This window comes from Emiliania huxleyi, assembly GCF_000372725.1.
Source record: "Emiliania huxleyi CCMP1516 unplaced genomic scaffold EMIHUscaffold_109, whole genome shotgun sequence".
Taxonomy (NCBI): domain Eukaryota; phylum Haptophyta; order Isochrysidales; family Noelaerhabdaceae; genus Emiliania; species Emiliania huxleyi.
In genome coordinates, this window is record NW_005201851.1 from 270041 (window position 1) to 290707 (window position 20667).

General features: G+C 66.0%; 7 protein-coding genes across 7 annotated transcripts in view; 4 read left to right on the forward strand and 3 right to left on the reverse strand.

The window, feature by feature from the left end:
- The window catches only part of EMIHUDRAFT_223376 (hypothetical protein), a gene marked incomplete at both ends in the record, with an annotated part of 2570 nt that extends 1085 nt beyond the window's left edge, over nucleotides 1-1485 (forward strand). Inside the window, 2 exons of the mRNA XM_005792197.1 lie at nucleotides 454-556; nucleotides 1042-1485. Coding sequence (XP_005792254.1) covers nucleotides 454-556; nucleotides 1042-1485 — 547 coding nt within the window. The remainder of the gene's footprint in view (nucleotides 1-453; nucleotides 557-1041) is intronic.
- A 2564-nt stretch (nucleotides 1486-4049) lies between these two features.
- EMIHUDRAFT_223378 (hypothetical protein) lies at nucleotides 4050-4658 on the reverse strand (the record flags this gene model as incomplete). The annotated part of the gene is made up of 1 exon (XM_005792198.1): nucleotides 4050-4658. The coding sequence occupies one exon, from the start codon at nucleotides 4656-4658 to the stop codon at nucleotides 4050-4052; it is 609 nt and encodes a 202-aa protein (XP_005792255.1).
- Nucleotides 4659-6398: 1740 nt separating this feature from the next.
- EMIHUDRAFT_454400 (putative cyclophilin type peptidyl-prolyl cis-trans isomerase) lies at nucleotides 6399-7978 on the forward strand (the record flags this gene model as incomplete). Its single annotated transcript, XM_005792199.1, has 8 exons — nucleotides 6399-6419; nucleotides 6496-6529; nucleotides 6646-6901; nucleotides 7012-7091; nucleotides 7171-7225; nucleotides 7393-7480; nucleotides 7574-7684; nucleotides 7874-7978. 8 exons carry the CDS (start codon nucleotides 6399-6401, stop codon nucleotides 7976-7978), a joined length of 750 nt encoding a protein of 249 aa, XP_005792256.1.
- A 329-nt stretch (nucleotides 7979-8307) lies between these two features.
- Nucleotides 8308-8646, reverse strand: EMIHUDRAFT_223380 (hypothetical protein; the record flags this gene model as incomplete). Its single annotated transcript, XM_005792200.1, has 1 exon — nucleotides 8308-8646. One exon carries the CDS (start codon nucleotides 8644-8646, stop codon nucleotides 8308-8310), a length of 339 nt encoding a protein of 112 aa, XP_005792257.1.
- Nucleotides 8647-9526: 880 nt separating this feature from the next.
- Nucleotides 9527-12123, forward strand: EMIHUDRAFT_223381 (hypothetical protein; the record flags this gene model as incomplete). Its single annotated transcript, XM_005792201.1, has 9 exons — nucleotides 9527-9985; nucleotides 10284-10343; nucleotides 10478-10554; nucleotides 10631-10679; nucleotides 10884-10973; nucleotides 11196-11426; nucleotides 11679-11729; nucleotides 11948-11968; nucleotides 12106-12123. 9 exons carry the CDS (start codon nucleotides 9527-9529, stop codon nucleotides 12121-12123), a joined length of 1056 nt encoding a protein of 351 aa, XP_005792258.1.
- A 4256-nt stretch (nucleotides 12124-16379) lies between these two features.
- Nucleotides 16380-18712, reverse strand: EMIHUDRAFT_223383 (hypothetical protein; the record flags this gene model as incomplete). The annotated part of the gene is made up of 4 exons (XM_005792202.1): nucleotides 16380-16429; nucleotides 16509-16635; nucleotides 16806-17246; nucleotides 17324-18712. 4 exons carry the CDS (start codon nucleotides 18710-18712, stop codon nucleotides 16380-16382), a joined length of 2007 nt encoding a protein of 668 aa, XP_005792259.1.
- A 363-nt stretch (nucleotides 18713-19075) lies between these two features.
- Nucleotides 19076-20667, forward strand: part of EMIHUDRAFT_439818 (hypothetical protein) — a gene marked incomplete at its 3' end in the record, with an annotated part of 2310 nt that continues 718 nt past the window's right edge. Inside the window, exons 1-4 of the mRNA XM_005792203.1 lie at nucleotides 19076-19570; nucleotides 19739-19804; nucleotides 19888-19986; nucleotides 20146-20567. Of these exons, the coding sequence (XP_005792260.1) occupies nucleotides 19082-19570; nucleotides 19739-19804; nucleotides 19888-19986; nucleotides 20146-20567 (1076 nt within the window). The remainder of the gene's footprint in view (nucleotides 19571-19738; nucleotides 19805-19887; nucleotides 19987-20145; nucleotides 20568-20667) is intronic.

Here is a 20667-nt window from a genome sequence, read left to right on the forward strand (position 1 = left end):
CCACCACTGTGTGTGTGTGTGTGTGTGTGTGTGTGTGTGTGTGTGTGTGTGTGTGTGTGTGTGTGTGTGTGTGTGTGTGTGTGTGTGTGTGTGTGTGTGTGGAGAAGTGTCCCGGGCCTGTCTCCTCACCTTAGGATGCGAGGGAGAGTAGCGCGGCGGCGGCGCGGCTCGTCGCTGCTGGCGGGCGGCGAGGACGGCTAGAAGCGGAATGAGGACTCCTGTACTCCAGCCAGCGCTCGAGAGGACACGGACTCAACTACGTGTTCCGCTGTGTTCCGCCGTATTCCACTGTCCCCGTGCGACTACTCGTATTCACACGGCGTGCTCGTACTCTGCACAGTACCGTCTTCCCGCCCCGAGGCTGGCGTGCGCACCTCGCAGGGGGGGCGTATATCCTCCCTGGAGCGGGAGAGGACGTGAGCAGCGTCTCTTCACACCTCCAGCTGTGAACAGGCGCATCCTCCTCGAGCGGCAGGATGTGGCCGCCGAGTTCGCCTCTTGGCGGAGGGCGCTCACGAGCGGCAACTGGGGTACCACGCCGCGGGTGCAGGCGGCAGTACGCGCGGCTGGCCCCGGCCGTCCCTCCGCTGTGAACGGCGCCTCTCCACGCCTGCTGCGCTGTGAACAGGCGGCGTACGCGCGGCTGGCTGAGGGCCCGCGCGACGACGAGGCGTGGGGGAGGGAGGGAGGGAGGGAGGGAGGGAGGGAGGGAGGGAGGGAGGGAGCGAGAGAGAGAGAGAGAGAGAGAGAGAGAGAGAGAGAGAGAGAGAGAGAGAGAGAGAGAGAGAGAGAGAGAGAGAGAGAGAGAGAGAGAGAGAGAGAGAGAGAGAGAGAGAGAGAGAGAGAGAGAGAGAGAGAGAGAGAGAGAGAGAGAGAGAGAGAGAGAGAGAGAGAGAGAGAGAGAGAGAGAGAGAGAGAGAGAGAGAGAGAGAGAGAGAGAGAGAGAGAGAGAGAGAGAGAGAGAGAGAGAGTCGCTTGCTACTACCAGTCTGCTCCTACCAGTCTGCTACTACCAGTCTGCTACTACCAGTCCACCACCAGGCGTGGGCGAGGCTCAACGCGCGCACGGGCTGCCGCGGCTGCTTCCCGCCTTGGTCCGCCGCCGGCGCCGCAAGCCGCTCGCGCGCCAACCGCACTTCGTACGCTCGCTTCCGGCGCGAGCACGCCGCCTTCTTCCGCCACGCGCGGGACAAGGTCGCGCCGTCGACGCCGCTGCTGCACGTCTACTCGGAGGAGCTCACCGCCTCGCGCGCCTCGTGCGAGGATGCGATGCGCCGCCTCTTCGCCTTCCTGGGCGTGCCGCCTCTGCCAGCGGTGTGCGACCGTGCGGGCGCTCCTGCGCCGGAGTGCCGCGGCGGGGACGGGCTCTGTAGCGTGGAGAAGCTGCGAGCCCCGCCGCCAGGCTATACCATCGACGAGTTGCTGACACAGGTCGGTCACAGGACACAGGATTTTTTCGCCGCTTTGAGTGAGGCTGAGGGCTGACATACGCCATCGTCCGGCTGACGGCTTTAGATCTAGATGTCTGTCTGTCTGTCTGTCTGATCGGACCTCTTTCTTTGGAATTGGATTTGAGGTGCGCGTTGCGGGATGCGGCCGAAAAAGCGAAAGACCCCCATGTCCATGTGCAGCCACACAGCACACACACTCGGCACTGGCACACAGAATCCCAACAACGCGACAAAAAGCGTACCGCCGTTGGTTGACTTCCGGCCGCCCCACCCCCCGGTACTGCGCATGCTCGAGCCCCGGCGAGGGCTTGTGCTGTGAATGCAGGCGTGGTCTGTACTCGCCAGGGCTTTAAGAATTTAAACAAAACAACTCTCTCTCACAGGACACAGGCTCGACACAGGTGCGAACTGGCGCGTGCTAGTACTATCACCGGCACACCACCGGAGCCGCCTAAGCGACTCCATTAAGAACGGCAGTGCACTCCGCACCATGCACAATGCCGTATAGGCTACAGCGGTACTGGCTACCGGGACCGCCGCAAACCAGTTTTGTCACACACTGTAGCGTGGAGGACTGATCTTAAGACTGATTGAACGAGACGGTGGCTCAGAGCGTTTGCTGTACGGTAGTGGCCAGCCAATCTCCAAGGCGCAACGCCAACGGGTCAGAAGGAGTATCGTATGTTGTAAGTTGTATGCTCAGGTAAGGTAAGGTAAGGTAAACGTCTCCACACACACAAAGTGGTGGGGCAAGGGGGGGCGACCCTCGCATCTCCACGCCCGGGACACGGGCAGGAGCCCCACGGCATTCAAAGTGCAAGCACCGGCCCGGTGCCGTGGGTGAGCAACCTGCACCCCACTCCCTCCCTCCCAGACACAACCCGCACACAACCCCCACAGCGTGGTCGACTGCGTGTTCAATCAACTCAGTAGGCTTTGTTTGTACAAAATCTCACTCAGCCTGCCCGCTGCCGTCTGGCGTGTTTTTTCACGTTGGTAACAAACTATCTTCGTGCGCAAGGCGTGATGTGGTAACGACTAACGTCTTATTCACACCCAAGCAAGACAAAAGGCCTCAAAGTGTTCACTCATTTGACACCACCGCACCGCATCCCGCACCCGCGCGCCCCCCCCCGCCCCTCGCCTGGGTTCGTGGGTTGGAAGGAGATGGGTAGATGGAACAGCCCGAGGAAAGGAGCGAGACAAACACGTATGTATGGGAGGTTGAAGTTGTGCACCACGCTGCCCGGCGTTTCTCACTTTCCGGGACAGCCCCGCCCTTGTGAGGCAGGAAAGTGGCGGCTACCCCGTACGCGCTGCTTGCTACACCCCCCTCGCCGACCGTCCAGACTCCCCCTCCCCTTCTCCAACCCCGACGAGCCGACGAGTGGTTGAGCCTCTGACCTTGCGCGCCCCCGTCCCCCGCCACCCCGCACTGACACACACCCGACCCGACACGCACACAAGACAAACCGGCGTTCTGCTCTCAAAAGAAAAGAAAAAATGCGAAGGAGGAGACCAGCGGGGGAGACTCCCCGCCTATGCAACACCCCACAGAGGGGCTGCCATCGCCGACGCTGTGCCTAAGCATAACTCCCAAACCCGCAGCGGCCCGGGGGGCCTTGGGGGCAGCCTGCCGGACCGCTGTTGCACGGGGCTAAGCACCAGAAGATGAATGTGGTTGATGGATTGGTCGAGTGCACTTGCAGGAAGCGCTTGCGCTCACCGCTGATCCGCCATCGTTCGCTATCGGAGGATGCCCGAGCAAACTTGGCGGCGAAGTTGGTGTTGAACCACGTCGCTGCCTCGTGCCGATGCCGCCGCGCGTGCTCGCCGCCCATGTCATGAAGTCGAAGTTGTTGGCCTCGCACGCCGCGGCTTTAGCCCTCCTTTTCGTCGCCTCGGCATAGTCGGTGGCGAGGTGCGTGCCGCGCGCTAGCGGGCGCAGCATGCCGAAGTGTACCGAGGTGACACACGTGCCATCGTACACCACGGGACGTGGAGACCCCGTCCAGTTGCCGAAGACGCCATCGCCCCGCTGGTACGGGTCTCCGGATCGTGTGCCCGCTTCGGGTCTTTGCAGGCTCACAAGACACACAGCCAGCTGGCTGCCACACACCCTCAGTTGGCGTACACATAACTCAAGGCCACATGCTCCCTGTCGCCCCCCCCAGCACTCCAAGGTGCCAAGAGTACAAACAAGGGCACAACGAACAACAGACAACAGGAAGTAACATGCGAGGCTAGAGCAGGCTTGCTCCACCTCTAGCAATCTCGCCGGCCGGCGAGGCACGGTCGAGACCGTGTGTGGGGTCTTGTGAGGTGTCTATGGACGCCCTCCTCACAGGCTAGCTGCCTACTGCTACGTAGCCCTATCTCGCACTCATGGGAGATGTCAATTCATTGCCTGGCGTTTTGTGCCCCGTTTATGCCGCGTCCCGTGCCCGAGTTCATTTTAACTAACGTCGAGAACCACTCCGGCGTAGAGCAATGCATCCAGGGCATTGTGTTGGGCGCCAGCCAGCATGCCTCAGCACAGAGCAAGAGGGCATGCTTCGCACCCTGGCGCAGCACCAACTCGCCCCCAATCAGGCACTCTCACCACCGCTCGAGTATGGGGGTGATCTTTGCCGAGAATATTTTATAGAAGGCGTTTGGGATCAGGTCGGGGCCTGGTGATTTACCCGTGGGTAGCATATCGCATGTGTCCTGAATCTCTCCTGCGGAGATCGGCGCGCCACACTTGGCGGCGGTGGTCGGGAGAACTCTGTTGCCGCTCTCGAGGGTGGCGAGCGGTCGCTCCGGGTTGATGGATGGCTTCTGGGCGTATAGGGAGGAGTAGAAGGGGGTGAGCGCCGCTGATATCTTGGAGGGGTCCGTGGCTGTCGTCCCTGTCTTCTTTGGGTTCGAGGGGTCGGTCCAGTCGGCGTGAAAGATTTCGTTTATCCAGTGGTTGGACCCTTTCGGGGTGTACGGTCTGTAGAAGGCTGCTGATCCTGTGTCGTGCGCTGCTCCTTGTTTGAGTGAAAACTCCTCTGACGCAAAATATGGGGTCAGCTCCTCGCGGGTGATCCTTCTCTGCTCCTCTCGCGCCTCTAGGTATTCTGTGACATCGTCTGGCAAGGCTTGTCCTTGGTCGATGAGTGCTTTGAGGGTGGAGATTTTTAGTTTAATCTGTCTCTGCTCGGCTGACTCTGTCCGCTTCATTCTCTTGGTTCGGACTAGCGAGAGAGCGACTATTTCTTTCTTTGTCTGCGCCCATATTTCTGAGTGTTGCCCTGGCGCGTTCTCCTGATCATGCTCGCACCTCGCTAGAATTTCTGCTATGTCGGAATTGTTTTTGGGGTCGTCGTAAATCCGCTCGTCTATTCTTGGAAGGTCGTGTCCTCTTTCTCCCTTCGACTCGGTGGTGACTATTGACGCCGGCTCGTGGTCTAGGATTTTTGCGTCTCTCCTTCGGGCGAAGAAGTCGTGGACTCCTGGTTCGTGAACAGCTGAGAGGCCGTCGAGTGTCGGGAGGTATATCTGGTCGATGCGGGTCGATGTTGTGCTTTTGGTTCCATCTCGGAGGGTGATGTTATGATGCGAGGTGTAGAAGGGGGCGGGTCCGAGCCATTCTCTCGCGACGTCGACTAGTCCGAAGTGCGTCATCACATCGGCAAGCTCATTTGCCCCTCTGTTGTCGTATGGCGAGGCGGCGTCTGACCTCACGTCCAGCTGGACATCTGGGACGCAGTTGGCATCGATTCCGAGGACGGTCTGTTTGGTGAGGAAACGTCTCAGCTCTTTTTTGAAACTGCTCAACGCTCAAGCTCAGGAGCCTCCCCTTGTTGTCACAGCTTTGTGCAGTGCAGCGTGCGAGCGAGCAGTGCAGCGCCAGCCAGGCCGACCCGTGGCACGCCCGGGCGGCTGTGGGACGGAGGCCCGCCGAGCGAGTGCGAGCCGCATCGGCGGCCATGTCTCCCGCCGCCGCGAGCGAGCGGCGCAAAGAGGCAACAGAGAGATAGATAGGAAGGCAACTTCGCGGATGCTATTTCGCCGGCGGTGATTTTTTTCAGCTCTCGCCACCAACGAGAACCGCGACTTGCTGCAGGGCCTCGAAGTACTCTCTTGCTATAGTTAGACCCCGAAGTGAATTCTTTTCCCGCGGTTCGCCACCATCCGGTAGCCACCACTCGAACCGCTGTCGCCGTCCTGGTTTTGAACGTGGCAGCTAGTCGAGGGACTCGGTAGTCGTGACCGCCCCCTGAGTGTGAGGAGCAGGAGAGAGAGAGCTTTGTGGTGTTGGTGTACGCAATAACGGGACAGGGTGGTTGTTCTCTCCATCTCCCCTTCTAGCTCTTAGCATGAGCTGCGCCCTGTGTCCGACCCCTTTTGCGCAGCAACACCTTAAACTTTCAGGCCCTCCAAATTCGGGTCGGAGCGTAGCGGAGTGGGCCCCGAGTTTGAAAAGGGCGACGGACGCTTGAGTCCTAGCCTCCAACAACGCCTCCCCGGCGCAGAGGGGCCCCCGGAGGGATGCACAACCGCTCCACGCCACGCCGCTTGCGGCGGTCCTCTTCCCAGCTCCCCTGAGGGCCCACACTTGGAGCACTTGGAGCACTTGGAGCACTTGGAGCACTTGGAGTGCAGTTGGCAGCCTCACATCCAGGGCCGGGGAGCTCAGAAGCGCACCCAGCGGGCCGGATGATCGGGATCGGGTTGCGGGCAAGAGAGCCCTAGCCCCGGGGGTGCGCGTTCGCAGGGAAAGGGCCTTAAAGTAAACCAACCCTTTTCCTGGCTCACAAGCTAAAGATGTTCACGGGCCCCCCCACAGGGAGGAAAGTAAACACGGGTCTCCGAGGGTTAGTTCCGTGTACCGGGTTTCCCCTTAACTGCAGAACGCCCCCTCTACTCGGAGCTAACGGACACAACACTGTACTCCACGCACGTACACGGATACGCCTCATGTGCGCCCGCCCGACTCCGGTCCCAGAGTCCCTTCCTTCGCCGCTTTCTTGCCATTTTTTTCAGCCCCTTCACCAACGAGAACCGCGACTTGCAGGGCCCGGCCCAAAACAGTGGATGCTCCTTCTGCTGTTCGCCACCGTGGACGCCCTCACGCCAGCTGCGTCCAGGAGAGCCGCTGTTGGCGCCGCCGTCGCCGCCGCCACGCAGCGCTGCCTGCCGCCTCGCCGTGCGATTGCCGCGCCAGCGACCGACGGCTCAACCCGCGGCGGCGCCTCCGTGGTCGGCAAGGTTGGTCCCGACGGCCAGATCGTCCTCGACGAGGAGCGGCGCCCGACGATCGACGTGCTCGCCTCGCCTCCCGCCATCACGTCGCGCTGCTTCCTCGACGTGAGCATCGGCGGCCGGCCTGCGGGCAAGATCGTGATCGAGCTGTGGGGCGAGGTGGCGCCGCGCGCGGTGGAGAACTTTCGCGCGCTCTGCACCGGTGAGAAGGGCTACGGGTGCGCCACAGCTGCCTCTCTCCCCGCCCACACACCCGCTCGTGGCGCGCGACGGCGTCGGCTTCACGGGCGCCGCTTCACGTCTCTTCACGGCTGCGGCTGTGAATCAGGTACGCTGGCTCCTCCTTCTACACCGTCCTGTCCGGGCTGACGGTCCAGGGCGGGCAGATCGCCGGAGGACCGTACAGCGGCGCCTCGCGGACGGACACCACCCCGCCGCACCTCGGCTGTATCTCGGCTGTATCTCGGCTGTATCTCGTGGGGTCTAGGCAGCGGTCCGAGCTACGCGGGGCCGACCTTCGCGCACGACAACTACGCGATCCGGCGCGGGACGCTTTCGACTCACCTCCGAGACAGCTGCGACACCTCCGAGACAGCTGCGACACTTCCGAGACACTTCCGAGACTGCTGCCGAGCGACATGGCTTCCCACATTCCGACACGGCGAGAGCTTGTGGCTCACGAATCCCCGCGGCACCCGCTGCCCGCCAGGCACAACACGGCGGGTCTCGTCAGCATGGTCAACAGCGGCAAGGGCGGCGGCTCGGGGCAGAGCGACAGCCGCTTCCTGATCCAGCTCGTCGGCGAGATGCAGCCGAGATGCAGCCGAGATACCCACGAGGCAGCCGAGAGGCAGCCGAGATCCGTCGGTTTGGTCACCGCTGGCTCCCAGGCACCTTCGTGGGCTCTTCCTAGACCAACCACTTTCTTCTTTTGGGCAGGCGACGCCGGCTTCCTGGACGGGCGGTACGAGGCGTTCGGGCGGGTGGCGGAGGGGATGGAGGTGCGCGCGAGATGCGGACGAGATTCGGCCGTGATGGCACACGAGAAGCGGCCGAGAGACAGCCGTGATATAGCCGTGATGCGCAGCCGATGCGGCTGGCCGAGATGCGGCGCTGGCCGAGATGCGGCGCTAGTCGGTGCGTGCGGGCGGCAAGGCGCTGTCCCATATCTCGGCCGTATCTCCCGCCAGGTGGTGCGGAAGCTCGAGGCGGTGCCGGTCTCGGGCACAAAGAACCGGCCGCTCGAGCCGTGCAGCATAGACGCCGCCGGCGAGCTGCCGCGGGCGGCAAGCTAGAGGGTGATGTAGCGCACGCGCCCACGGTCCCGACGCGCGGGTGGCTCTGTGGCTGAACCGCGCGCGTCCCCGCTGTCGCCTCTTATACTCTCCAGTGCGCTCGCTCGGTGCGTCTGGGAAAGGGAAAACGTTTGAAACACGCCGCACCTCTATACGTGTGTGTACACAGTATCCGCGAAAGATCTCAATGTCTCTTTAAACGGCCGCGGGTCCCGGGTCGCGGCGCGTTGCCGTTGGCGGTCGGGCCACACACACGCCAACGTCGTCGTCGTACGACCACCGTGTCCCCCACCGAGCGACGGGCTGCGGCAAGCGCGTGCAGTATTCTATCAGCCCAGCCCGAGCGGGTCCCGTGCCGCCCGCGCCGCCCGCGTGCGCTGCCGCTTGGCGTTGGAGCGATGCGTGCGCCACTCGGCGCTGCCGGCGTGCGCGTTGCAGTGCGCCGGCACCCTCGGCTCGCCGCCCCGCCAGTGGCGGCACGCGGACACGGGCGCGTCGCACGCGAAGCAGTAGCAGTTGGGGCAGGCCGCCTCGTTGCCTTCGACCGGCGCCGCGACCGGCCTCTCGGCCGCATGGAAGGGGTGGAGAGGGCAGAGCGCCCGCTGGTGCGGCAGGTGCTCGGGCAGCAGGCCTGTGCGGCGCAGGCAAGGGAGGCAGTGAGAGTGCATCTGACAGTAGTCATGACGGGGGTGGCTTGGGAGCGCCTGATGCGGCGGAGATCTGCACGTCGCCGCCTGCGAGCGAAAGAGCGGCGGCGGCGGAGATTTGAAGCGGCGGCGCCACCTCCTCCACCTCGTCCTCGCTCATCGCCTCCGCCTCCTCCTCCTCCTCCTCCGCCTCCGACTCCTCCTGCTCCACATCCACTTCCACCTCATCGTCCTCTCCCTCCCCCGCCGCCTCGCGTTGAACGCTCGCGTCGGGCGCCGAAGGCGCGGCGTCGCTCGAGGAGGATGGCTGCGCGCTGTCATCGCTGCCGCCGCCACGGCCACCGCCACCGTCACCGCCGCCGCCGCCGCCGCCGCCGCCGCCGCCGCCCGCGCCCTTGCCTCGCTTCGCCTCCCGCGCCTTGTCGGTGAGTGCCCGCGCCCGCTTGCCTGTGACGGCGGTGCTGCAAGGCCCCTCGTGCCAGAGGCGGAGGCTGCAGCCGAGCGTCTTGCAGCTCGGAGCGCGGAGGGGCGTCGAGGCGGCCTCCTCCTCCTCGTTGTCGTCGCTGCTGCTCTCGGCGGCTGCAGCCTCGCCGCCAGCGCCGCCTGGCTCGCCCTCGTCCGAATCGGACGCCTCGCCCGCCGCCGCTGCCGACGGCCCTGCCTCTCCTGCCGCCGCCGCCTGCCCGACCGCCCGCGCATACGCCGCCGCCGCCTCCACCGCCGTGTCGAAGCAGCCGAGATGTACCTGCCTTCCGTTCACGTAGTGCAGCGCCTTGAAGCGGCCAGAGGCGTGCCGCCACACTCCTTTGTAGCCGGGGGAGGGATTTTAAGGAGAGGGGTGTGATGCGCTAGACGTCGCCCACCATTGAGCGCTATTTTTTTCTTTTTCTCTTTTGCACGAATGGCCGCTTCAGCCCACCACTCGACCGCTCGCTGTGTAGATCGCGACGCTGCCTGGCGCCTGCGGCCGCCGTGCCGTCCGTGCGCTAGCTCCAACGTCTCGTCCGCCTCGGACAGTAGCTCCAGCACCTGCGCTAGCTCCGACTTTGCGTCGCTCGCAGCGGCCGCAAAGGCTCGCGTCTTGGCAGGCCTCGCCGCCTCTCTCCGCTCGGCCGACGGCTGGGAGGCGCGCGCGTCAAGCGCAGAGGAGTTCGCTGCGGCGACAGGCCGCGCCGTCCTAGGCCTCGGTCCTGCGGAGCTTGCCGCCGTCCGCGAGAAGCTGCTGTCGGACGGAGTGCGGCGGCAGGAGGAGCTGGCGTCGGCCGAGCAGCTCGCGGCTGCCGTGTTTGAGCGAGCACTGTCTGGCAAGCTGATCGAAGAGGCGCAGCAGTCGGGAGACTACTGGGGCGGCGCGTCCGCGGTGCCGGCGGCGCAATGCCGGCGCGACTGCACTCTCCAAATGCTTTGCACACATCATCACTCGGCACCGCCACGTCCGCATAACCTGCAGCCACCGCCACCGCCACCGCCACCGCCACCGCCACCGCCACCGCCGCCGCCGCCGCCGCCGCCACCGCCGCCGCCGCCGCCGCCGCCGCCGCCGCCGCCACCGCCGCCGCCGCCGCCGCCGCCGCCGCCGCCGCCACCGCCACCGCCACCGCCACTCGACGCCAGGAGCTCCTCCGCCCCTTCCCGCCAGGTGGCGCCGCGCGTCTCAGCTCATCACCGACGGAGTGAGGAGCGCACTGCGGCCGTCGCACGGAGATGGCATCGCCGTGGTGGGCGGGATACCTCACTCTGTCGGAGGTGTGAAGAGCGTCTGATCACAGCGGTCGCCGTGAACAGGTCGGCTACGCGCTGGCTCTGTCCGGGGGTGTGAAGAGCGCCTGATCACGCCGACGGCTGTGAGTAGGTCGACGGCGCGCTATCTCCCTCCGAGGTGGCGGCGGCTCGCTCCGAGCTGCTGGCGATGGACGGCTCGGCGAGGCTGTGCACGAGATCACACGAGATTGCACGAGATTGCACGAGATTGCAGAGCATGGACGGATCGGCGAGGCTGTGCGAGGAGTAGCGTCGCGAGGCGGCGCAATGCTGTTGACTGCTCGTCGCTGATGGTAGGCGAGGTTGTCCGAGGTGCGGCACCAGGCGGCGCAAGGCGTGCGCAACGACCGGATCGGCTGGCTGAGTGCAGACCAGCTCGAGGCGAGACCTCGCCGAGATGATCCGAGATTGCCCACGATCGACGGATCTGTGTGAGTAGGGACCGGCCCACGTGGCGACTGTCCCCCCCCCCCCCCCCCTCCAACTCTCCTCCACAGGCGAGCGGCAGCCGCGCCCTCTCTCTCGCTGTCCGCCTGCTGCGCGCCTTGCCCGCGGAGGTGCAGGAGGCGGGAGGCTGGCCGCTGGCGGTGCCTCTCCCAGTGCAGGCTCGAGGTTGCACGAGATTGCACGAGATTGCACGAGATCGCCTCTCCCGCTGCAGGCCACCGCTTGCGAGCGTAGTCCTCAGCAGTCTCCTCCATGCACTGACTCCTGTGTGGGCTCTCCTACTGCAGCTGCCTGCGAGGTCTTGCAAGAGGACTATGCGCCGCTTTGGACGGACGAGCCAGTAGACTGCCCCCGTGCCGCAGGCCGCGGTCTACGACGGCTCGCGGGCGCGCGCGGCCTTCTACAAGCCTCACTTGGACTGCAAGGAGCCCGCCTCGAACCCGCGCCGCCTGACCGCCATCCTCTACTTGCAGCCGCCCGGCTGGGACGGCGGCGGCGAGCTGCGCGCGTGGCGGCGCGACGGCGAGGCGGTGGAGATCGCGCCGCTCGGGGGGCGACTCGTGCTCTTCCGCGCGTGCGACGTGCTCCACGAGGTCAGACCCGCCTTCGCGACCCGGTGCGCGCTGACACTTTGGGCCGTGACGGCTTGACGTTCTGGAGCCGGGCTCGCCTCTTGAGCCTTTCAACAGCCGCAAGAGCTCGGTCCGTGATTGCGTCGCCGTGTGTCCGGTTTGGGGGGGGGGGGGGGGCGTCCCCGCACGGCCCAGGCCCCGCCACAGCAGCCCATCGTTTCAAAAAGATATCCCACAAATGACAAAGGCTAGTGCCATTTCACTGTGGCACAGATCGCGTTACAAAACCTTGATTTGACCATTTGCGCCATTTTGTCCCTCTCGGTGCCTTCCAGACATCCAGAGGCAGCTGCGCAGCAGGTGGCGCGGTGTGCGCCCGTCTACTCGGCTGGGTCGCAGCTGCCTCTGCGCGTCCTGGGGAGGGACAAAATTGTCGCCGCCGGAGACGACTCGGGACGCCACTGAGATCGGAGATCAAGCTCTGACAGGTCGCACGTCGCTCCTTTGATGCCGACGTGACTCACCCGTGCAGATCACGTCAGGACACGGTCTCGACGCGCTCGGTACGACGCCTGCGACCCGTCTCGGGTCAGGTGGCACGACGCTCATCGCGCCTACACCAGCGCTGCCGTGCAGGTTGCCACGACGAGGTCGGGCACGCTTCTATACGCTCTCCCAGCCTTCCTTTCCATCCCATTAGGCAGCCTGGGAACGGTAAGGTAAGGTAAGGTAAATTTCTCCACACACACAAAGTGGTGGGGCAAGGGGGGGCGACCCTCGCATCTCCACACCCGGACACGGGCAGGAGCCCCACGGCATTCAAAGTGCAAGCACTGGCCCGGTGCACGTGGGTGAGCAGCCTGCCCACTCCCTCCCGACAAAGCACAAACCAACTCCCGCACACACACAATCGCACTCTGGCCATCGAATGACTCCGAATGACTCACTGTGTGTGCTAAGACAGAATCTCCGCAGACATCCAAACGCACAGTGTTGTGCTAGAAATGCGACGAACTTCCGGGGAAAGGGGGGGGGGGGGGGGAGTGTGCCGGCGAATGTCGCTAGGCGGGCACCTGGAGACCAGACGCTGAGAGAGAGAGTCGTCGCGTCTCCCGAGCGGCTCGAGCCTGGGGCTGGGCCGACGCACGTGTCGTATAACTTAATATCGTTCTTTTTTAGATCGACGGAACCCGAACGAACACCTCCATGCGAATCTAGCGCTGCACCCTCGAGCGGGAACACAGGATCATCTCCTGCTTAAGGCTGGCCACCAAATCGAGCAGCTGGCCGCGCGGAGGGAGGGGGTGGTCCGTGTCATGGGAAGCGACATTCCCCACGAGGCGGAGCTGGTGGCACCATGTTCAAACTCCGCACTTTAATTCGAACTTTCTCGCCTCGGCTCGTGGGGCTCGGGAGTAGTCAAGCAGGTGTGCGGGGTGGGCGGGAGGGGGCCTGGGAGCATTTTTTTGCATTTCCGAGGCGAGCGTGGGCCGTGGTGGGCCCCTCCGGGCCTCTCTCAGCAGCACGGAAAGTAGCGCGCGACAGAGCGCTGTTCTCGGCCCCCTGAGCGTATTGGGACGAGCCAGACTAGCATGCACATCGCCTTGGCACGTAGGACGCACGACTTACCCACGCACACCCCGGTGACAATCTTGGAAATCTCCCGACAATCTCCCCAAATCTCCTCCCGCTCTCGCGAGTAGCGCGGCGCAGCGGGGCGCGTTGATGTCGATGAATGCAGTGTGGACTCCTTTTCGACACTCTCTAGCACCGGTGAACACACAGGCGTTGCTTCCGAGGTGGTAAAAATCTGTGAATGCCCGCCAAGTTGTCGCGGTTTTCCGACTTGTCTCGTGCTCGAGCCATGCCGAAAAGAGCGGGCGCAGGCCTGGGACAGCGTCGCAAAAGCGGCCAACCGTCCCGGCTCCAGGCCAGGACCAGATCGCCGCTCGGTACCGCCAGTTTGCGACTCTGTGCCTGCGCAGTCGTCGCTATCTCACGCTTCCGATCTCGTCACAACAGGCGCCCTCGCCGAGTGCAACGTCCTCGCGGCCGCAAAGCCGTGCTGGCTCGCGCAGAGTCGGCGTCGCAAAGAACCTGAGAGCACCGCGGCATGCTACGGTTGGCGACGTCCTCGGCGAGGCCATGGAGCTGCATAGCACGAGCGACGAGGGCCGCCGCGACGGGATCTACAACCAGAGAGAGCACGGACGCCGAGGATCGCTCTCCCGTGCAGCGCCGCAGCGGCTCGTCGGCGGCTCGTCGGCTGCGGCCTCGAACGGAGATCGCATGGAGGTTGACGAGGAACCTCCCTCTCAGCAGTGCTCCAGCGGAGCCTGCGCAGCAGCAGCAGCAGCAGCAAGCAAGCGTGCTCACGCTGGTGGCAGACATCGGACGCCTCGAGCTGGAGGAGGTTGGCCACCGTGCCGCCGCTCGCGAAGCGATTACAGCGACAACCGGGACGCAAACATCAGGCGTGCCGACGCCTCGCGAGCTGCGTGCCCAAGCCCGGCTCGACTTGCAAGTCGTAGGGCTGCGCGAGGTAGCTGCCAGGCGGGCAGAGCGCGCGAGCGGCGCGGCGCAGCTGCCGATGACTGGCGAAATGGACGTAGACGGCAGTGATGACGACGACGACGTCGACTCAGAGGCGGAAGGGGAGGCGGCGGAGGAGGCGGAGGCGGCGGCGGCGGACGCTGCCACGGCCGCGCAGCAGCACGACGGAGGCGCGACCGAGTCGCCGGTGTCATCGATCGCCGAGACGCGGTCCCGGCTCCTGAAGGACCGCGTCGCGGAGATCACCTACCGCGACGAGCCCGGCGTCTACCTCGCTCTGGTTACGGAGACTCCAGCCGCCAGGGCAAACAAGGTCAGCCACCTTTGGCTACACGAGGTGCTGGATGGGTCGGACCTCTACATCATGGATCCGTGGAACCGCGGCGAGTCAAAGACTCCGATCCGCAAGGTGGCCGAGCCGCTGTCGAGCGTGGAAGAGCTGCTGCCCGCCGAGGCCGGGCAAGCTTTGGCGGGCGAGGCGCTACGTCTTGCTCTGGACGCGATCCGGAGCGACCCCGGCGCGCGGCTCCAGCCCGGCACCCTCCGCGTGTGGCGTCGGGCACGCGCAGACCCTCCCTCCTCCGCCACCGCTACTGGCACCTCCGCCTCCGCCGCCACTCTCAACCGCGCGGCCGCCACCAGCTCTGCCAGCTCCGCCGCCGCCACTTCCTCCGCCGCGGCCTCTAGCTCCACCACGGATGCGGCCTCTAGCGGTGCTGCTGGCTCCGCCCAGGCCGGTTCGTCTACCGTCTCCTCAGAAGCTGGGCTCGGCATCTCGTGGACAGAGCTAGAGCCGACGCTCTACGGCCGGGCGACCCAGCGTCGCTCGAGCTGCCCCGTGCCGACGGACAGGTACGACGAGCACTTGAACGACATCATTGTGCATAACATGCAGGACCTCTCACCGTGGGCCGACAGCCAGGACGTGCAGGCGAGGGCGCCGATCTCGGGGATGACGATTCGCGCCGGATCGCTCTTCAACCGCTTCAAATCGGGAGCCCCCACCGGGTGGGTGGCGAAGCTGTTCGCGGGCGAGGCACCGACGGAGCGCAAGCTGGTCATGCAGCGCTTTACCGACGGCAGCGAGTTTGGCGGGCACTGGCACCAGCTCCTCTTCTTCGTCGACCAGAGACGGGTGCTCTACCACGAGCCCTATGGCGGCGCAATCGACTCGGGCATCGCGTCTTGCTTCCACCGGAGCCCCGGGCCTGCCGCCGGCTGGGCGCTGGAGGTGGTGGATGTGCAGCTGCAGTCTTGCACTCACGAGTGCGCGCTCTGGGTGGACTTTGTCGCGGAGGTGGCTGTCGACTACGTGAGGAGCGACCTGACTCGCTCCTTCAGCGAGTACCTTCGCGGGTGCGCTCTCCCTGTGTGTGTGTGTGCATGCCTGCGATAAGGCTGACCGGTGTCGCGCCGCCCCCGCAGGCGTGAGGAGATCACCCCGCTCAACGGCATGCGGCGGACTTGCACGGCGATGAAGACGGCGAAGGCAAAAAACAACGCCTTCGTCGCACAGCGCCGAAACGACGTGCGCACGCTGTTACGTCTAGCCTATGTCCAGCGCCAACTGCCGCACACAGGCTCCGCAACGCTGACCGCCTTTGGCGCAGCGGCGGAGCAGGAGCCTGCCGAGGACACAGACTCGGACTTTGAGATGTTGACCTAGACCGACGTGTGATTCAGATAGTTGTCTTCAGATGTGTGTGTGATTCAGATGTGTGTGCGTGTGATTTTCGGCACGGGTATAGATTAGAAGCGTATCGTCACACACACCCTCTTTGAGAGAGGGACACAGCGTGGTGCACAGTAGCGGGCTAGCTTCTACAGAGGCAACCGGTCCGAGGGCGAGCGTTTCGCTCGCCCTGATGCGCATGAGCGACGTGGAAGCTTCCGACCGGCGCAGATGCCACGGGCGACACCAATCCCAGCCTCAAAAGGCGAGGAGGGCTGGTGGAGTGTCCAGACGGCAGTGGCTTCCGAAGAACTTTTTGCGGGTGACGCAAAGGATCCGAGGAGAGAGCACCTCGGCTGCCGGCGAGGCATCCGCCCCGCGCCCATACATCTGATGGAAAGTGCGAAGAAGCGGTGGCGGCAGGCTAGCCACCGGTGGGGCACACGGAGCGATATGGCGTTCGGCTGCGATTTGAGTGCAACCGGGTGACGCATCTCCTCCACAGAGACGCGGGGACGGCGTGCCTGCGAGGCGCCCGATATGCGCCAACGGACCCAATGGAAAGTGCGAAGCGAGCACTCGACGGCTCGCAGCCTGTGGACGGAGCACGAGAGCTCGAACCTCGCACTCTCGTGCAAAATCGGCACCTCGGAGCGCCTTTTTCACACCGCATTCGAGCCCATGAAAACAACAATGTACCCCAAGCAGCACGATCACGCCTCGCACCGGTGCGGTGGTGCCGGGCGGCTCTAGGGGGTCAGGCTGGCTGCATGGCACCACCCGTAGCCCGTTTTGCTGCCTTGGCATCACCCGGAGGGGGGATTGAACATGGTATAAAAGGTGCGCAACGCTGAACAGAGAATCGGGGATGTTGCGACTTGCGCGGAGCGAGCCTAGCTTGTCGTGCAGCGCCATCTTGCGAAAGCCAGTGGGGACGGCGCGCCCTCCGTCGAAGGTCCTGTTTAGTGCTCGCTCCAGCAGCAGCCGCACTTTTCGCATGAGCTCCTGTGGGTAGCGCCAGGCCAGTGCGCGGTGGGAGGGTGGGTGGGTGGGTGTGCCCGGGGGGCAGAATGCGCGGTGTGTGAGGCACACGAGGCCCGCTGCGAGCGGGGAGGGCGTTCATGTGTGCGCGCGCACGCGGCGCGGAGGGGACTTGAGCTGGGGGCAGGTGTCACCTGGTCGCGTTGGCGCAGCTCGTCGCCGGGCTCCTCGACAACCGACCACAGATCGTCCACCTGCTGCGTCAGCTCGCCCGGTCCGCAGTCCGCCTGCTGCCCCATGCCTTCGCGCATCGTCGCTGCGTCGCGCGAGAGGTTCTCCCACTCCTCTACCTCCTGCTGCAGCTCCACGGCCCTCTCCTCGGCCTCTTTGCGGGCCGCTGCTTCGGCGTCTCGCTCCGCTGCCAGCTCGCTCATTGCGCGGCTCTTGGCGGCGAGCTGCCGCTCCATCTCGGCCAGTGCCCCACCGCCGCCGACTAGCTCGCACGCCAGCTCGCTGCCGACAACAGCCGTGGTGATCACGCTTGCGCCGCCCGGCAGTTGCATGCACCCGCACCGCGACGACGACGAGCGCACAAATTGAGCCACGGCTCGAAAGCGGCGCGGAGGGGACTTGAGCTGGGGGCAGGTGTCACCTGGTCGCGTTGGCGCAGCTCGTCGCCGGGCTCCTCGACAACCGACCACAGATCGTCCACCTGCTGCGTCAGCTCGCCCGGTCCGCAGTCCGCCTGCTGCCCCATGCCTTCGCGCATCGTCGCTGCGTCGCGCGAGAGGTTCTCCCACTCCTCTACCTCCTGCTGCAGCTCCACGGCCCTCTCCTCGGCCTCTTTGCGGGCCGCTGCTTCGGCGTCTCGCTCCGCTGCCAGCTCGCTCATTGCGCGGCTCTTGGCGGCGAGCTGCCGCTCCATCTCGGCCAGTGCCCCACCGCCGCCGACTAGCTCGCACGCCAGCTCGCTGCCGACAACAGCCGTGGTGATCACGCTTGCGCCGCCCGGCAGTTGCATGCACCCGCACCGCGACGACGACGAGCGCACAAACTTGAGCCACGGCTCGAACTCGCCCGCTAGGTCGGTCAGACGGAACGCCACGCGCTGCAGCGACGGCGTGATCGACTCCCGCTTGACCACCGCGAATTGGAGCACTGGCGGCAGCACCGAAGACCAGCCGGCCTGCTCGGGCCCGCGCGCACTGAAACGCACCTTGAAGCCGCGCTCGACGCCTCGGGCCGAACTAGAAAGCGTCGCCACCTGAAATTCACGCCCCGCTGAGCCTGCCACAGAGGCTTGGCCTGCCGATGCCGACTCTGTGCTGGCCGGCTCGCCACCCGCGACCGCGCCACCCGCGACCGCGCAACCCGCTGCCGCACCCAGCATGACATCCGACGCCGGTGCGGCTCGCTTTCCCAGGAGCGAGGCTGCTGGCGCGCTCGGTGCCTCTGAAGACGTGGCAGCGCTGGGCGCAGCGATCGCCGCTTCGGTGGCGACGGCCGGGAGGAGGAGGCTAGCCTTCGCCCACTCGCCATCTCCCTCGCCGCTGCCAATCTGCTCCGCCACGATCGGCATCTCGCCAGTGACGCCACCCTGCGCAGCTGCAGCGACGCCATTGTTGCCGGGGCGGGGGTGCTCGGGCGCGTGGACCCTAAACACAAACTTGTCGTAGCGTTGGGATGCCTTGATGCCGCCACCGAAGCGCAGCGTGTCTTCGTGGAAGAGCGAGACGGCGGGGGGCGACCCGCCCCCGGGCTTGATGTAGTGCTGCTCGTTGACGAACGTGAATGTCGCACTGCTCAACACGTGCAGGGTGAAGGCGCCGTTGACCAGGCGCACCTCTGCCTGGCGAGCGGAGACCTTGGGCGGCTGTGGCTGCGATTCGTCGGTCAGGAGCAGAGCGGACGCTCCGTCGTCGCTCGCGGCGCGCCCGATAGATAGGACGCCGCCGTCGACAGACGGGAGCATGGTCACCCCAGCGTTACCACCGTCGAGGAGCCGGATCAACTGTGGTTTGTCCTCCTCGTCGCTCTCGTCGCCGTCGCAGAAGTTTTGGGTGGCGCCCTCGCAGAAGTTCTGGGTGGCGGCGAAGTCCATCGCGGCCCTCGCCGCCAAGGGGCGAAGCGATCGGCGCAGCGACAGCACGGTGAGCGATCGGCGCAGCGACAGTGGTGAGTGGCGCCGCTACAGACAGCTGAGGGACCCGAAAAAAAAACCCGACCCCAGCGTAGAGGGCCTCGCAGGGGACGCGGCTCTGAGCGCCCAGCGACGCGTGCCGGATGGAGTCCGGCCGCGGGTGACTAGGGAAGTTCGCTCAGGATGTGTGGCAGTCAGTTCGGCTGAGTGTCTTGTCTTGTGTTTCTGTGTGTCGCTCCTGTGTGACCGTCATCGCGCGTGAGTGAGTGCATAAAGATTTTCTTTCTGGAGGGCTCTTCCAGCTTCTGATGACTTCGAAGATCTCGAAGGATGGCAGCAGTCCTCGTTTTCGTTGTTGACCCACCCTCGCTCGTCTTCCGGCCGGCGCTGGCGCACGCCCGGCCGCACTTCCAGGCGGCGCTCGCGGCGCGACCGGCGGCTGCCGGCGTCGAAGCCAGCTTTGGCTTCGGCGGCCGCTTTGGCTCTGCCGACGCGAGGCGCGAGGCCCGGCGCTCGGGCGTGTTTGGCCGCCGTCCGCCGGGGCCGGGTCCGATGCTCGACCCCGTGGCGGCGCGTGCGCAAGGCTACTCCGGCGCGGAGCTCAACCGGATGGACCCGCGCCGCGCAGCCGCCGTCGCCGCGCCGTTCCTCGCCCAGCAGCGGATGGCGCAGGCGCTGCAGCGGCCTCTCCAGCCGCCGCCGCCGCTGCGCCGCGGGCCCCCGCTGCGGCTGCACCGGGCGCTCCCGAGGCCGGGCGCGCCCCCCACCGCCAGCCTCCTCAAGAGCCCTCTCGCCGGCTCCGCTGAGGCACGGCAACAGGTGCTCCCGCTCCCTCCCTCCCTCCCTCCCTCCCTCCGTCCCTCCTTACCTCCCTTCCTCCCTCCCTCCCTACTTCCCTCCCCTCCCTCCCTCCGTCCGTCCCTCCCTTCCGGGTTTTTTTTCCCCTTTAATCCCCCAACCCCCCCCCCCCCCCCCCTTCTGGCACAGGCGCGCCTTCATCGGTGGGCCCCTCCCCAGCAGCAGCAGCAGCAGCAGCAGCCGCAGCCGCAGCCGCAGTGGGGCGCGCTCCTCCCGCCATCTCGCCGCCACCGCCTCACCCAGTCCCTTTCCGGAACCGTCTCGGGCCCCTCCTCTTTAGGCGCCCCGCCGCCGGGCGGGGTGCAAGCGAGGCGGGGCGCGGCGCCGCGGGCTGCCGGCGCCGTGCCGCTCCGGCGGCGGCGCGGCGGGCGGCGGAGGCAAACACACACGCGCACGCACGCGCACATGCACACCGTGCCTTGCACTTTGAATGCGGCGCGACTCCTGTCTGTGGAGTTGGGTATGCGAGGGTTGCCCAGCTCTCGCCCCACCACCCTGCGAGCGTGTTGACTCGCCTAACTCGCCCTCTGCCGCAGGCTCGGAGAGCCCGGCCCACGGCCGCTGTCTGCAACCACTCCAGCCGCGAAGCCAGTCACCCCCACCCCTCCGCACCGCACCCCCTCGGTCGCGGGGAGCGTGGCGCCGGCGGCGGCGGCGGCGGCGCAGGCACAGGCAGCGCCCGCGCAGGCGGCGGGAGGAGGCGGCGGCGTTCCGCAGCGCGCACCGCCTCGGCCGCAGCATTACCGCCGCGCAGCCTCGGCGCCCGCGCAGGCGGCGGCGCAGGCGGCGGCGGCGGAGGCGGCGGGGCATGCGGCGGCGGGGGCGCGAGGGCAAGGCGCGTTTTCTCCGCTTGCCGCAGAGATGGACTCGAACCGCCCCGCTGCGCGCGCGGCGGCGGCGCGAGCCCGGACGGCAGCGGCGGCGGGCGCGGCGACGGCGGAGCGATTCTCGTCCCGAGGTGCGGCGGTGGGGGGGTGGGGGGGTGGTGGGGGGTGGGGGGTGGGGGGGGGGGGTTGGTTGGGGGGGTTGGGGGGGGGTTCGTCCCTGCCCCCCCCCTG